This window comes from Podarcis raffonei, chromosome 16 (assembly GCF_027172205.1).
Source record: "Podarcis raffonei isolate rPodRaf1 chromosome 16, rPodRaf1.pri, whole genome shotgun sequence".
Classification (NCBI taxonomy): Eukaryota; Metazoa; Chordata; class Lepidosauria; order Squamata; family Lacertidae; genus Podarcis; species Podarcis raffonei.
In genome coordinates, this window is record NC_070617.1 from 16312482 (window position 1) to 16326508 (window position 14027).

General features: G+C 46.9%; 1 protein-coding gene across 1 annotated transcript; it reads left to right on the forward strand.

Moving 5' to 3' along the window:
- Positions 1-5307: 5307 nt before the first annotated feature.
- On the forward strand, positions 5308-12052 carry LOC128403416 (ras-related and estrogen-regulated growth inhibitor-like protein). The gene is made up of 4 exons (XM_053368165.1): positions 5308-5562; positions 7819-7872; positions 10104-10180; positions 11447-12052. Exons 1-4 carry the CDS (start codon positions 5448-5450, stop codon positions 11864-11866), a joined length of 666 nt encoding a protein of 221 aa, XP_053224140.1. The 5' UTR covers positions 5308-5447; the 3' UTR covers positions 11867-12052.
- The last annotated feature ends 1975 nt before the right edge of the window (positions 12053-14027 follow it).

Consider the following 14027-nt stretch of genomic DNA (forward strand, 5'->3'; position numbering starts at 1 on the left):
ACCCGACAATCAACGTTTTTAATCAGCTCCTGAACAATGGAGGAAATCGATAAGAAAATTTCACAATGAGCAAGGAAGCAAGTGTGGGTTTCAGGAAGTCTAGGGAAACAAGCCAAGGGAAAACAAGGAGAAGCCTGCCAACCACTGACTGCTGAAGCGGGAAAGCTCCAGAGGCAACCTGCTTTTGCAGCATTGCATTGTTAAGGGAGAGAAGAATAATAGTGACCTCATTGTGGGAGTTTACTATAGATCCCCCAGCCAAACAGAGGACATAGATGATGCCTTCCTGGAACAGATGGCCAAGCATGCAAAAGGAAGGGAGATAGTAGTAATGGGGGACTTCAATTACCCGGATATTTGTTGGATGTCAAACTCAGCCAAGAGCATAAGGTCAAACAGATTCCTCACTGGCCTTGCAGACAACTTCATTGTCCAGAAAGTGGGAGAAGCAACAAGAGGAACAGCCATTTTAGATCTGGTCCTAACCAATGTTGATGCCCTGGTTAGTGGGGTAGAAGTGGAAGGATCATTAGGCGCGAGTGATCATGCTCTTCTGAAGTTTACTATACAGCGGAAAGGAGCAGCCAAGCATACTAGGACTCAATTTCTCGACTTTAAGAAAGCCGACTTCATAAAACTTAGGGAAGTGCTGGGTGAGATCCCATGGACAGTAATACTAAAAGGAAAGGGAGTTCATGATGGCTGGGAGTTTGTTAAGAGGGAGATAGTAAAAGCACAACTTCAGGCAATACCAATGAGACGGAAACATGGAAGGTGCCTAAAGAAGCCAGGGTGGCTATCTAAAGAACTTTTAACTGAGATAAGATTAAAAAAGGATGTGTACAAAAAATGGAAAAGGGGGGAAACCACCAAAGAGGAATTCAAACAAATAGCCAGCACGTGTAGACACAAAGTCAGAAAAGCTAAAGCACAGAATGAACTCAGGCTTGCTAGAGAGGTTAAAAGCAACAAAAAAGGCTTTTATGGGTATGTTCATAGCAAAAGGAAGAACAAAGAAACAGTGGGGTCACTCAGAGGAGAAGATGGTGAAATGCAAACAGGGGACACAGAAAGGGCTGAACTCCTCAATGCCTTCTTTGCCTCAGTCTTCTCCGATAAAGAAAACAATGCCCGACCTGAAGAATTTGGAGCAAAGGATTCAGCAGAGGAAACACAGCCCAGAATAACTAAGGAGATAGTACAAGAATACTTGGCTAGTCTAGATGTATTCAAGTCTCCAGGGCCAGATGAACTGCATCCAAGAGTATTAAGAGAACTGGCAGATGTGATTTCAGAACCACTGGCAGTCATCTTTGAGAATTCCTGGAGAACAGGCGAAGTCCCGGCAGACTGGAGGAGGGCAAATGTTGTCCCTATTTTCAAAAAGGGGGAAAGAGAGGACCCAAATAATTACCGCCCAGTCAGTCTGACATCAATACCAGGGAAGATTCTGGAGCAGATCATTAAGCAAACAGTCTGTGAGCACCTAGAAAGGAATGCTGTGATCACCAATAGTCAGCATGGATTTCTGAAAAATAAGTCATGTCAGACTAACCTGATCTCGTTTTTTGACAGAATTACAAGCCTGGTAGATGAAGGGAACGCAGTGGATGTAGCCTACCTTGATTTCAGCAAGGCATTTGACAAGGTGCCCCATGATATTCTTGTAAAGAAGCTGGTAAAATGCGGTCTTGACTATGCTACCACTCAGTGGATTTGTAACTGGCTGACTGACCGAACCCAAAGTGTGCTCATCAATGGTTCCTCTTCATCCTGGAGAAGAGTGACTAGTGGGGTGCCACAGGGTTCTGTCTTGGGCCCGGTCTTATTCAACATCTTTATCAACGACTTGGATGATGGACTCAAGGGCATCCTGATCAAATTTGCAGATGACACCAAACTGGGAGGGGTGGCTAACACCCCAGAGGACAGGATCACACTTCAAAACGACCTTAACAGATTAGAGAACTGGGCCAAAACAAACAAGATGAATTTTAACAGGGAGAAATGTAAAGTATTGCACTTGGGCAAAAAAAATGAGAGGCACAAATACAAGATGGGTGACACCTGGCTTGAGAGCACTACATGTGAAAAGGATCTAGGAGTCTTGGTTGACCACAAACTAGACATGACCCAACAGTGTGACGTGGCAGCTTAAAAAGCCAATGCAATTCTGGGCTGCATCAATAGGAGTATAGCATCTAGATCAAGGGAAGTAATAGTGCCACTGTATTCTGCTCTGGTCAGACCTCACCTGGAGTACTGTGTCCAGTTCTGGGCACCACAGTTCAAGAAGGACACTGACAAACTGGAACGTGTCCAGAGGAGGGCAACCAAAATGGTCAAAGGCCTGGAAACGATGCCTTATGAGGAACGGCTAAGGGAGCTGGGCATGTTTAGCCTGGAGAAGAGGAGGTTAAGGGGTGATATGATAGCCATGTTCAAATATATAAAAGGATGTCACATAGAGGAGGGAGAAAGGTTGTTTTCTGCTGCTCCAGAGAAGCGGACACGGAGCAATGGATCCAAACTACAAGAAAGAAGATTCCACCTAAACATTAGGAAGAACTTCCTGACAGTAAGAGCTGTTCGACAGTGGAATTTGCTGCCAAGGAGTGTGGTGGAGTCTCCTTCTTTGGAGGTCTTTAAGCAAAGGCTTGACAACCATATGTCAGGAGTGCTCTGATGGTGTTTCCTGCTTGGCAGGGGGTTGGACTTGATGGCCCTTGTGGTCTCTTCCAACTCTATGATTCTATGATTCTATGATCTGGGAGGTTGAAATGATCCTACCGGAGGGAGACAAATCCTCATTTTTCCTCCCTGCCCCATTAGTGGTTAGAGTGCCAGTCTCCTAGTACCTGGGAGAAGAGGGTTCATGACCCCACTTGGCCATCATGAAACTTTCACACCAGGCAACCTTGAAAGCCAGTCCCTGTCTCTCAGCCTCACCTAACATGAGTCAACAGTGTGATGCACCCGCCACAGTGGGTGGCGCTGTGGTCTAAACCACTGAGCCTCTTGGGCTTGCTGATTGGAAGGTCGGTGGTTCGAATCCACAAAATGGGTTGAGCTCCTGTTGCTCTGTCTCAGCTCCTGCCAACCTAGCGGTTAAAAAGCACACCAGTGCAAATCAATAAATAGGTACCGCTGCGGCAGGAAGGTAAACGGCGTTTCTGTGCGCTCTGGTTTCCGTCACGGTGTTTGCGTTGCAACAGAAGCAGTTTAGTCATGCTGGTCACATGACACAGAAAACTGTGGACAAACTCCGGCTCCCTCGGCCTGAAAGTGAGATGAGCACCACTCCCCATAGTCACCTTTGACTGGACTTAATCGCCCAGGGATCCTTTACTTTTACCTTTCTTTTTTTTAACCTTACAGCAGCAAAAAAAAGCTCATTCTAGGCTACATCAACAGAAGTATAGTGTCCAGGTCAAAGGAAGTAATAGTAATACTCTATTCTGCCTTGCTTAGACCACACCTGGAGTACTGTGTCCCATTCTGGGCGCCAGAGTTTTAAAAAGATACAGTGGTACCTCGGGTTACATACGCTTCGGGTTACAGACTCTGCTAACCCAGAAATAGTACCTCGGGTTAAGAACTTGGCTTCAGGATGAGAACAGAAATGGTGCTCCGGCGGCACGGCGGCAGCAGGAGGCCCCATTAGCTAAAGTGGTGCTTCAGGTTAAGAACAGTTTCAGGTTAAGAACGGACCTCCAGAACGAATTAAGTTCTTAACCCGAGGTACCACTGTATTGACAAGCTGGAAGGTGCGCAGAGGAAGGTGACCAAGATGATCAAGGGTCTGGAAACCAAGCCTTGTAAGGAATGGTTGAGGGAGCTGGATATGTTCAGGCTGGAAAATTGGAGATAACCAGGTTGTCATCAAACCTCCTTGCAAATATGATTCAAACAAATCAAGATGAGCAAGATGAAAATCAAGATGATTGCCTGGAGGTGTCTCTAGTCTTTATGGGATTTATTTTTATTTTCTGGTCACAAGGTGGCAGCACCTCTCCTTAGTCTCTTCTCAGAACTTAGAAAGAAGGAAGTGCCTTATTGGGAAGGCAGAATATGGGCTTGTCCACACTGGGGTTGTACAAATGTGGGTTTGCTACGGCCTCTTTCCCCATTAATGTAGGGGGGGGTGTCACAGGGGAGCAAGGCAGTAGCTGCAGACTGGTGCTACCTGGTCCAGCCAAGTCTGGAGGTGTATATGAGACCTTAGAAAACTAATTAAAATCTGAGCAATGCTCTTTTGCTGTTCTAGCGGTATTATTATTATTATTATGAAAGCCAGATTTGTTCTGTTTAATCATTCTGACATTTTCAAGTTTTCATAAATCCCCTTATGAACATTTCAAATAAAATAAAATCACAGTATCTTCTTTTCCAAATATGCAGAAGTATTCGTTAAACCACAATATTTATACATCAGTGCTGCATAGTAGCTCTCTTCCAGTATCCTCTCTCTCTCTCATTACTTGCTTATTTATCTTCTGGAAATTTGTTTCTTTTCCTTATCTTTAAAACTTCCATAAAAAATTATATGGAAATAACAATAACAACAAAAAACAACAGCACCATAAATATTGCAACTAAGTAAAAACAATCTATTTGGCTTCCTTGCGTTGCTTCTGCCCACTGCTGACGTCTTTTTAAAAAGTCCTCTTTTGATGCCCTTTGCAATTTTCTCCCCAAAGCCCTGAATTGTTTCTTTCTCATAGGCTGACATTTCTTCCACAGGGACTTGAAAGCTCATTCTCTGCTTGGTGCATACGTTAGGGCAGCCAAAGGCGTTGTCCACACCCAGGCATTCCTTCCAGGTGTTCTGCTCTCCCGCTGGGTGCTTATTGTACAAAGGGTGCTGCTTATCCATACAATTTTTTTTCTTGCAGCCTCTGCACAATGGTCAGCGTGACGTAGTAGTTAAGAGTGTCAGACTAGGAACTGGGAGACCAGTATTCAAATCCCCACCTCACTCGACAGTGAAGCTCCCTGGGTGACCTTGGGCCAGTAGTTCACTCTCAGCCTAACCCGCCTCACAGGGTCGTTGTGTGGGTTAAACGACGGGGTGGGGGAAACCATGTACACCAGCCTGTGTTCCTCCCTCCATTTCAGCTAGAGTTTCTTTTTCCACGGACGATCTGCTAAAAAACAAAGACTCTGTCAAAAATAACTTGCGTGCAATATCTCAGTGACCTGTTTGCTATATTCAGGCTCCGTTGAACACAGAACGCACAGTGCAGAGCTGTTCCTGGCTGTCCCTGCCACTCAAGCAGCCGCCCCTCCTCTCCGCTATATAAAATGCCAGCAGGAGAGAAGGAGGGAGAGAGAAGCAGAGGCAGAGGAAGGAAAGCACTTTGCCAAGAGGCTCCTTTAGAACACCCTGCCAGCTGCGCCCTTTGAGCTCTCTGCTCGCCCTCTCCTCCAGGGGATTAAAACTCCAAATGTTGGTCAAGCTGAGGATGGCTTTCCAGCAGGCCGGGAAGATATCCGAAGGGAGCCTGCCCAAACTGGAAGCCAACATCCTCGTCATTGGAGCTGGGAAGGTGGGCAAGTCAGGTGAGTGACCCGCAAGTGCTGGCTTTGCATGCAAAGGGATTCCAGGTTCGATCCCTCTCCCATCTCCAAGCAGGGCTGGGAATGACCCCACAGAGTTGCTGGGGGTTAGTCCCATCGGCTCTGATCACTGGGCCATGCTGGCTGGGGCTGATGGGAGTTGTAGTCCAGAACATCTGGAGGGCATTGGAACGGAGGATGGTGAGTTACCTTCAGCCCTCCAGATGTTGATGAGCTGCAATTCCCATCACCCCAGCAAGCATGGCCAGTGACCAGAGACATCTGGCAGGGGGCAGGCAAAGGCTCCCCACACAAGGTGAGGACAAGGCTGACCTAGCTAGAGCAATGCTTCCACATTTTCAGCTTCCACAGTTTTGCTGTCAGTTTTAAACAGGCCTCAAGCTAAGGAGTTGGCTTGGATCTGGTCGGCTAAATGGTCCACATGTTTGTAAGCACATTGGGGCAGGACTTTGGCTGCCTGCTTGCTTATGCTGCAAAGTGCCATCTTTGCTGAGGATAAAGGAGCTGGTGTTGTGGAACTGTAGAGTTGGAAGAGACCCCAAGGGTCATCTAATTCAACCCCCTGCAATGGAGGAATCACGGCTAAATAATCCCTGGCCGTCCAACTTCTCTTTGAAGGAGAGTCCAGTACTTTCGGAGATACAGTGGTACCTTGGGTTAAGTACTTAATTCGTTCTTAACCTGAAACTGTTCTTAACCTGAAGCACCACTTTAGCTAATGGGGCCACCCACTGCCACTGCCCAATTTCTGTTCTTGTCCTGAAGCAAAGTTCTTAACCCGAGGTACTATTTCTGGGTTAGCGGAGTCTGTAACCTGAAGCGTCTGTAACCCAAGGTACCACTGTAGTGTGTTCCACCATCGAACAGCTCTTACCCTCAGAAAGCTTTTGCTAATGTTGAGTTGGGATGTCCTTCCTTGTCATTTGAATCCATTGGTTTGGGTCCCACCCTCTGGAGCAGCAAAAAACCCCAAGCTTGCTCCATCTTCCATGGGGCAGCCCTTCAGGTATTTGAAGGTGGCTCTCTCATATTGCCTCTCACTCGTCTCTTAGTCACGTCACAACTATGCTGTGAGCTAGGATAGGAAACAGGGAATTGAATATCAAAGCAAGCCCCTTGGTTTCCAAGCAGGGGACAATAAGATCGACCTCCCTGCCAGGAGGAACAGCTCATTGAACACTGCAAAGGATGACTTTGTCGCTGCTGTTTGTCAGCTTTTTATAAAATACCATCAATGTAAAGCCACTTTACAGGTACGATTTGAAAACATAGTCCCCGTTGCAATCTAAATGTAGTCTGCCAGGGAGAGAAGGGGGAAGACGAGGGCTGTCTGCGGCTTTAGCACAGCTGTAGGGCTGACAGATGTCCACAACCTCTGGAGAGCACTAGGTTGGTGAAGGCTTCTGTAAGAGTACTTTGGGCAGAGGCCAAGCCCTGTGGAAGGGACACCCTCCAAAAGTGGTGGGCTCTCCTTCAGTGGAGGTTTCTGAGGAGAGGTTGGTTGGCCAACTGCCAGAGGTTCTGCCGCTGTGACTCCTGCATTGCAGGGGGTTGGGCTAACTGGCCTTTGGGGGTCCCTTCCAACTTTACAATTTCTAGGATTCTGCAACGTGGGTGAAATGCCTGCATTCTGAGTCAAGTGGGGCATGATCACTTCAGAAGCAGCTGGGTATCGTGTCAGGAGGACCGCAAGGACAGACCCATGGCTAAACCCACCTCTTAACTCACAACCTGTCTCCTGCGCCCATTCTCATTGCTTTCCCCCTTCACGGAGCTGCACAGTATTGGAAGTGGGGGGGAAGGTAATGTCAGAATGGGGCTCTGGGGAAATAGATGGCAAAGGAAGATCCCCCACATCTGTCTGTCTGTCTGTCTGTCTGTCTGTCTGTCTGTCTGTCTGTCTCTGTAATTGCGATGGATCTGGGATGAATCCTCACCTGGGGTGTGGTGATGTCATTTCTGTCACTTCTAGTCTGACCAAAATCAAATCATTCTTGTTATGAATCCCACTTCACCTTGGGCCAGTCCCTGCCTCTTAGCCTAACCTCCCTCACAGGGATGTTGTTGTGAGGGATTAAATGAGGAGGGGCAGAACCGTGTGAACCACCTCCAGCTCCTTGGAGGGAAAAGTGAACTATGAATGCAATAATGAAACCAACAAGTAAATAAAGACTTCTTGTCTGTAGCAGCCGGATCAATGATGCCATCCTAATATTGCTGCTTCTCCCCACATTCTAGCTTTGACGGTTCGGTTTCTGACTCGGAGGTTTATTGGCGAATATGGAGATATTGGTAAGTGACCTTTGAGATCATCCTTCTCTGGTCCCGTCCCATCCCCCCCCCCCGATAATCAAATATACGAATTATTTTTACGTTAAAATTATATACCACTTGGTTGTAATAAAAGCTCAAAGTGATCTGCAGAAATAATAAAGCTATTGATAAGAATCAAGCTCTCTGGGGTTTCATTGCAATCATCAAACAGTATATAAATCGTGAAAAATAAATAAATAGAATCCTTTTTGTCTTCCTTTTCCTCCCCTCCTGGTCACCCGTTCACTTTCCTTCCTTCCTTCCTTCCTTCCTTCCTTCCTTCCTTCCTTCCTTCCCTCCCTCCCTCCCTTGACCTCATGCTATTCACCATCTCCAACCTCACAGGGTTGTTGTGGGGATAAAATAGGAGTTGGGGGGGTCGAAAAACCCCTCTGAATGCTTCCTTGAACTTCTTGAAGGAAAAGTGTGATAGATGCATAATGATAAATAAATATTATTTTTTTAAAATAAATGTTTATTAAGGTTTTACAAAACAAAAAATTCATCATTTCAGATAGATCATTCCATTAATTAACGCCCAACAGAAAAAACAGAAAACAAAAATATATAACAGAAAAGAAAAAAAGAAAAAAGAAAAATCCACTTTAAAAAATTACAAAATTCCATATCCCTCTGTCCTGACCTCCTCACATCTCCCTTTTTTGTATTCCTCTTTATTCCCATCTAATTCAGCAATTTCAAACCCTTATTCAAACCATGCTTGCAATTATGTTTTCCTAATTATTATGTCCCAAGTTTTCGTTGTCTTAGCCCATTCCTCATCTTATCTACTCAGACATAATTTTATCCTGTTCATAACCCCCTTCTCCTTTTTAAAATTCTTCTTTTCATTCACATTTAACCAAATCCCACATGCCCTGTTACCTTCACTTCCCACATCATGTTAACACTCAAACATTTTGCAATATTTTTGTAAATAGTCCTTAAACTTTTTCCAGTCCTGTTCCATCAGTTCTTCTCCCTGGTCCCGGATTCTGCCAGTCATTTCAGCCATCTCCATGTAATCAATCACTTGCATCTGCCATTCTTCCACGGTGGGTAAATCTTGTGTCTTCCAATGCTTGGCGAGAAGTATTCTTGCCATAATGATAAATAAATAACCCTTCCTCCACCCACCCACCCTATGCAAATATGGATTGTATGCAACTTTTCTAAGTAAAATTCCATTAAAATTAATGGACCTAAGTTAATTTTTAACGGGTCACCTCTGAATAGGACTGACATTGGAGATACCACAATATGGTCCTAATCTGGATAGGGGAGGGGCTCCCGCACCTGCAAGTCAGTGTGGTGTCGTAGTTAAGAGTGTCAGACTAGGACCTGAGAGAGACCAGGGGTCAAATCCCCACGTGGCCATGAACCTGACTCTCCACTTCACCTACTTCACAGTGTTGTTGGGAGTTTAAAATGGGGAGAAGGAGAACAATGCAAGCCAAATCATGTTCCTTGGAGCTATAAAACAAAGGACATAAATCTGCATCAATCTGGAGCAGCATTGTGGCAAGGGCTAAGGAATTAAACCACAGAGCCTAGGGCTTGCCGATCAGAAGGTCGGTGGTTCAAATCCCCACAACGGGGTGAGCTCCCGTTGCTCTGTCCCAGCTCCTGCCCACCCAGCAGTTTGAAAGCACGTCAAAGTGCAAGTAGATAAATAGGTACCGCTCTGGCGGGAAGGTAAACGGCATTTCCGTGCGCTGCTCTGGTTCGCCAGAAGCGGTTTAGTCATGCTGGCCGCAACCTGTCATCCGCGACTGGACTTAAGGGTCAGGGGTCCCTTCACCATTACCTTTTACATGCCCTATACCAGGGGTCAGCAAACTTTTTCAGCAGGGGGCCGGTCCACTGTCCCTCAGACCTTGTAGGGGGCCGGACTATATTTTTGGGGGGTAAATGAACAAATTCCTATGCCCCACAAATAACCCAGAGATGCATTTTAAATAAAAGCACACATTCTACTCATGTAAAAACACGCAAAAGGCGATTGGGCCGGATCTGGCCCCTGGGCCTTAGTTTGCCTACCCATGTCCTATACAATCCATACAATCTGCCCTTGAAGGCATGGCTACAGAGTTAAGGCACACCCACCCTCAATTTATTATGGCCAACAGACCAGAAATAAGACCAGTTAATGTAGCCTGCGGTCTGCGCTGTTATTAACACATTTTCTCCTCACCTCTCCTCCCTTCCAGAATCAATTTACACCCACAAAGTGATAATGGCTGGCCAGGAAGTCTGCTTCAGCATCTGGGACTCCGTCTGCCCCCAGGTAAGACATCACCACATACAATTCACCAAGGCAGTTTCCACAACAGGCGAATGCCTGGCTGAAGCTGGCCTGCCAGCAGTGATTCTGTGGTTAGGGTGCTGGACTAGGAGCTGGGAGACCAGGGTTCAAATCCCCCCCTCAGCCATGAAGCTCACGGGGCGTGACCTTGGGCCAATCACTTGCTGTCAGCCTGCCTCACAGGGTTGTTGTAGAGATAAAATGGGGAGGTGGAGAAGCATATTCGCTGCCTCGAGCTCCCTGGAGGAAAGCTGGGGTATATAAATGTAATAAATAAATAACAATATGTAAATTGATAGGTTCCGTAGGAGGATTATTACTGCTGAGAGATGGGCCTCTGAAATGATGTTGTGCCTTTAGTCAGAGATATACATGACGGGCAAGGAGGGAGAGAAAGCTCTTTTGGAGGTCTGAATAATTAATTCAATAATTTGATTTCTGAAAGTCAATTTCCTGAAGGAGCATTAGGGGCTGGTGCCAGGGTGGTGAAGTGGTTAGAGCATCAAACTAGGGCCTGGGAGACCAGAGTTCGAATCCTCACTCAGTTATGAAGTTTACTAGGTGGCCTTGGCCCAACCAGCCTAATGTACTTCACAGGGGAGAGGGAGAATGATGTATACCACCTTTGAATTCCTTGGAGGAATAATAAATAATAATAATAATAATATATTATTATTTATACCCCGCCCATATGGCTGGGTTTCCCCAGCCACTCTGTGCAGTTTCCAACAGAATATTAAAAACACAACACAGCATCAGACATTAAAAACTTCCCTAAACAGGGCTGCCTTCAGATGTCTTCTAAAAGCAAGATAGTTGCTTATTGCCTTGACATCTGATGGGAGGGTGTTCCACAGGGCAGGCACCACTACTGAGAAGGCCCTCTGCCTGGTTCCCTGTAGCCTCACTTCTCGCAGGGAGGGAACTGACAGAAGGCCCTTGGCGCTGGACCTCAGTATCTGGGTTGAACGACAGGGGTGGAGACGCTCCTTCAGGTATACAGGACTGAGGCCATTTAGGGCTTTAACGGTCAGCACCAACACTTTGAATTGTGGTCAGAAACGTACTGGGAGCCAATGTAGGTCTTCCAGGACCGGTGTTATGTGGTCTTGGCAGCCACTCCCAGTCCCCAGTCTAGCTGCTGCATTCTGGATTAATTGCATTTCCCAAGTCACCTTCAAAGGTAGCCCCACGTAGGAGTAAATAAAAGTGCCTCGCTAACTCCGGCCCTCGTTCAAATTTGTGCAGATGGCCAAGCTCCAGGGTTGCCTGAACGAGAAGCAGCTCCGCTGGGCCGACGGCTTCGTCATCGTCTACAGCATCAGCGACCGTGCCAGCTTCCATTTTGCCCGCCAGCAGCTCCAGAGGATCAAGCAGCTGAAGAAGAGAGGAGGTGCTGAAAAGGTCCCCGTTATCCTGGTGGGGAACAAGCGGGACTTGCAGCACCTGAGAACCGTCTCCAGCGAGGAAGGCCGCCTTCTGGCCCTCTCCACCGACGCAGGCTTCTTCGAGATCTCTGCCGCTGAGACCTACCATGGTGCCCTGGTGGTCTTCCACGAACTTCTGGACCTGGTACGGGACTCCAGGAGCACCACCAAAAAGGCAGTGGGCATCCGGGGACTCGTACGCAGCATGTCAGCTGTCCTTGGGAGGAGAAGGACTGAATGAGCTTTGGTTGCAGGGAGATGGGAGGAAAGAGAGGAACTAGGGAATTTTGGGAGAGGAGCTCTGTTGACGGCCGCTCAGTTGGATGTGCATCCATCCCTAAGGAACATCGGGCGAAATGACCACAGAAGGATGGTGTGGAATGCTTGCACACCTTGGACCTAGAGTTATGGACAGCTATAAATGTACTTCTAGTTTACCACAGTCTCTGAGAGTAGCCGAAACAGAGGTTGGATGGCCCTTCTACCAGGGGTTCTTTAGATGTGGTTCCTGCTTTGCTAGGGGTTGGACTAGATAACTGCTTGGGGTCCCTTTGTGATTCTGTGATCTTGCGTCTTGGAAGCAGGAGCGATGCACACCTCCTGCACGGTGTTACCAGGGTCTGGTGCTGCGGATCAGGAACGGCGTGGTGAAAATAAAGGACGAGGAAGGTGCTTTGGAGCATGTGCAGAGCACCATTTGCTTCATCGCTGAACAGCAGCAAAAGCAGACACTGTATCTCCAGAGTTAGAGGGTGGGTCTTGCGAGTCAGAGGCTGTGGCTTTTGCTCAGGAGAGGCCAGCTTACATTAATCACTCTGCAGTGGCAGGGTTCGAAAGAGCAATTATGGCATTTGTGTGAAGGCAAACCTTTTTGGAGGCTCTGCAGGGGTTGGAGAAATGATTAGGCTGATTGGGTAGGAAATAGAGCTCAAATGGATCTCATGCCAGTTCAGTGCAAGAATTCTGCTGGATTGGACCGTGGGCGCTTGCCACCCACCCAAAGCACTTTCTCTTTGACTTAAGTGCTCAGAGGTAGCTGGAGGCTTTGCTATGTTGTTTTAAATGTTATCTGCAATGCATGCTGAAAGCCACCCAGAAGGCGCCTGCTCTCGGTTGTATGCTATATAATTCCCCTTTTAAAAAGAGGGATGGAGAAGAGCTAAATAGCAAGGAGGCAAATTTCCAGTACTCTGTAATGTGTGTGGGGGGATTTTTTCCCTTCTTTTTATCCCCGGAAAGAAAACTAAAATGTTTACCATTATGTCCTTGTTTATCGTATAAGTTTGGTTAAACCACTGGCTTTAGGAAGAAGACATAAGAGTAGTCCTGACCACCAAATTTGCTATTATTATTATTATTATTATTATTATTATTATTATTATTATTAAAAATAGATGTTGAATATGAACCTCTTATGGTCACGATCCAAACAGCCACACTGCAAGTTCTTAGCCTTTACAGGATGCTTCTCAAACTACAGACACACCATCCTGCGTGGGCAAATGACTTTGGAACGGATGGACATTTCTAAAGCATGACGGTGAAACATCACAGGGATCTGCTCTTCAAAGCTGGCTGGGATTGGGAGGAGAGTCCAAAGTCCCATTGAGTGTACCTACCCAAAGTAGCTACAGTATTTGGATTCTGGTTGTGCTGAGTTGCCAGCTAGCCAATTATAGGGTTGCCAACCAGTGGCGTAGCGTGGGTTGTCAGCACCCGGGGCAAGGCAAGTAATTTGCGCCCCCTAACCCGTGGATTTGCGCACCCTAACCCTAACCCCCAGATGTTACGCCCGGTGCGGCCGGCCCCCCCTCCACCCCCCACGCTACACCACTCTTGCCAACCAGCCAATATTTTGCCAAGACAAATAACCTAACCAGATTCAATCCCTAACCAGCCCAGAAGACTGGTCTGTTTCAAATTCCGCCAAATGGCTCCTCCCATCAGTTGTTCCCTGACTGCGCCTCTGACTGGGCTCCACCTTCTCCTCTGACATAAACCTCCAGGCCCCAATCAATCACCCCACTTCTGGCCTCCTTGTGCTGAGGATGTGGCCTTGCCCAATGAGCCAGTATTTTTTAAGAGAGCAAGCATGGCTGCATTCTGCACATCAAGATTCTCCTGGGTAGCTAGCCTGATACGGCAAGCAAGGTTCTGATGTTCCATCTTGCCCTCCTTTCCTCATTGCTGTGCCCATCATTTATTTTTATTTTGAAACCACTGTGTGCACACCTGTACAGCTTAATGGAGAATATCAGCATGGCAGTGAAGTCTGGGGCTGATGAGAGTTGTAGTCCAGGACAGGGCAGGTTGGTGTAGGCCTGGGGTGCTTTTAGATGATTTGTTTATTGAGCATTCAACCTGATTTGTCTGCAGGGAGATTAGATGACGACTGCTATTTA

What these genes read in the sequence shown, in the direction of transcription:
- LOC128403416 (XM_053368165.1), top strand. Translation starts at nt 5,448, where the DNA reads ATGTTGGTCAAGCTGAGGATGGCTTTCCAGCAGGCCGGGAAGATATCC. An exon ending in TGGCGAATATGGAGATATTG is followed by an intron (nt 7,873 to 10,103) that starts GTAAGTGACCTT and finishes CCTCCCTTCCAG; the next exon opens with AATCAATTTACACCCACAAA. An exon ending in GGGACTCCGTCTGCCCCCAG is followed by an intron (nt 10,181 to 11,446) that starts GTAAGACATCAC and finishes AAATTTGTGCAG; the next exon opens with ATGGCCAAGCTCCAGGGTTG.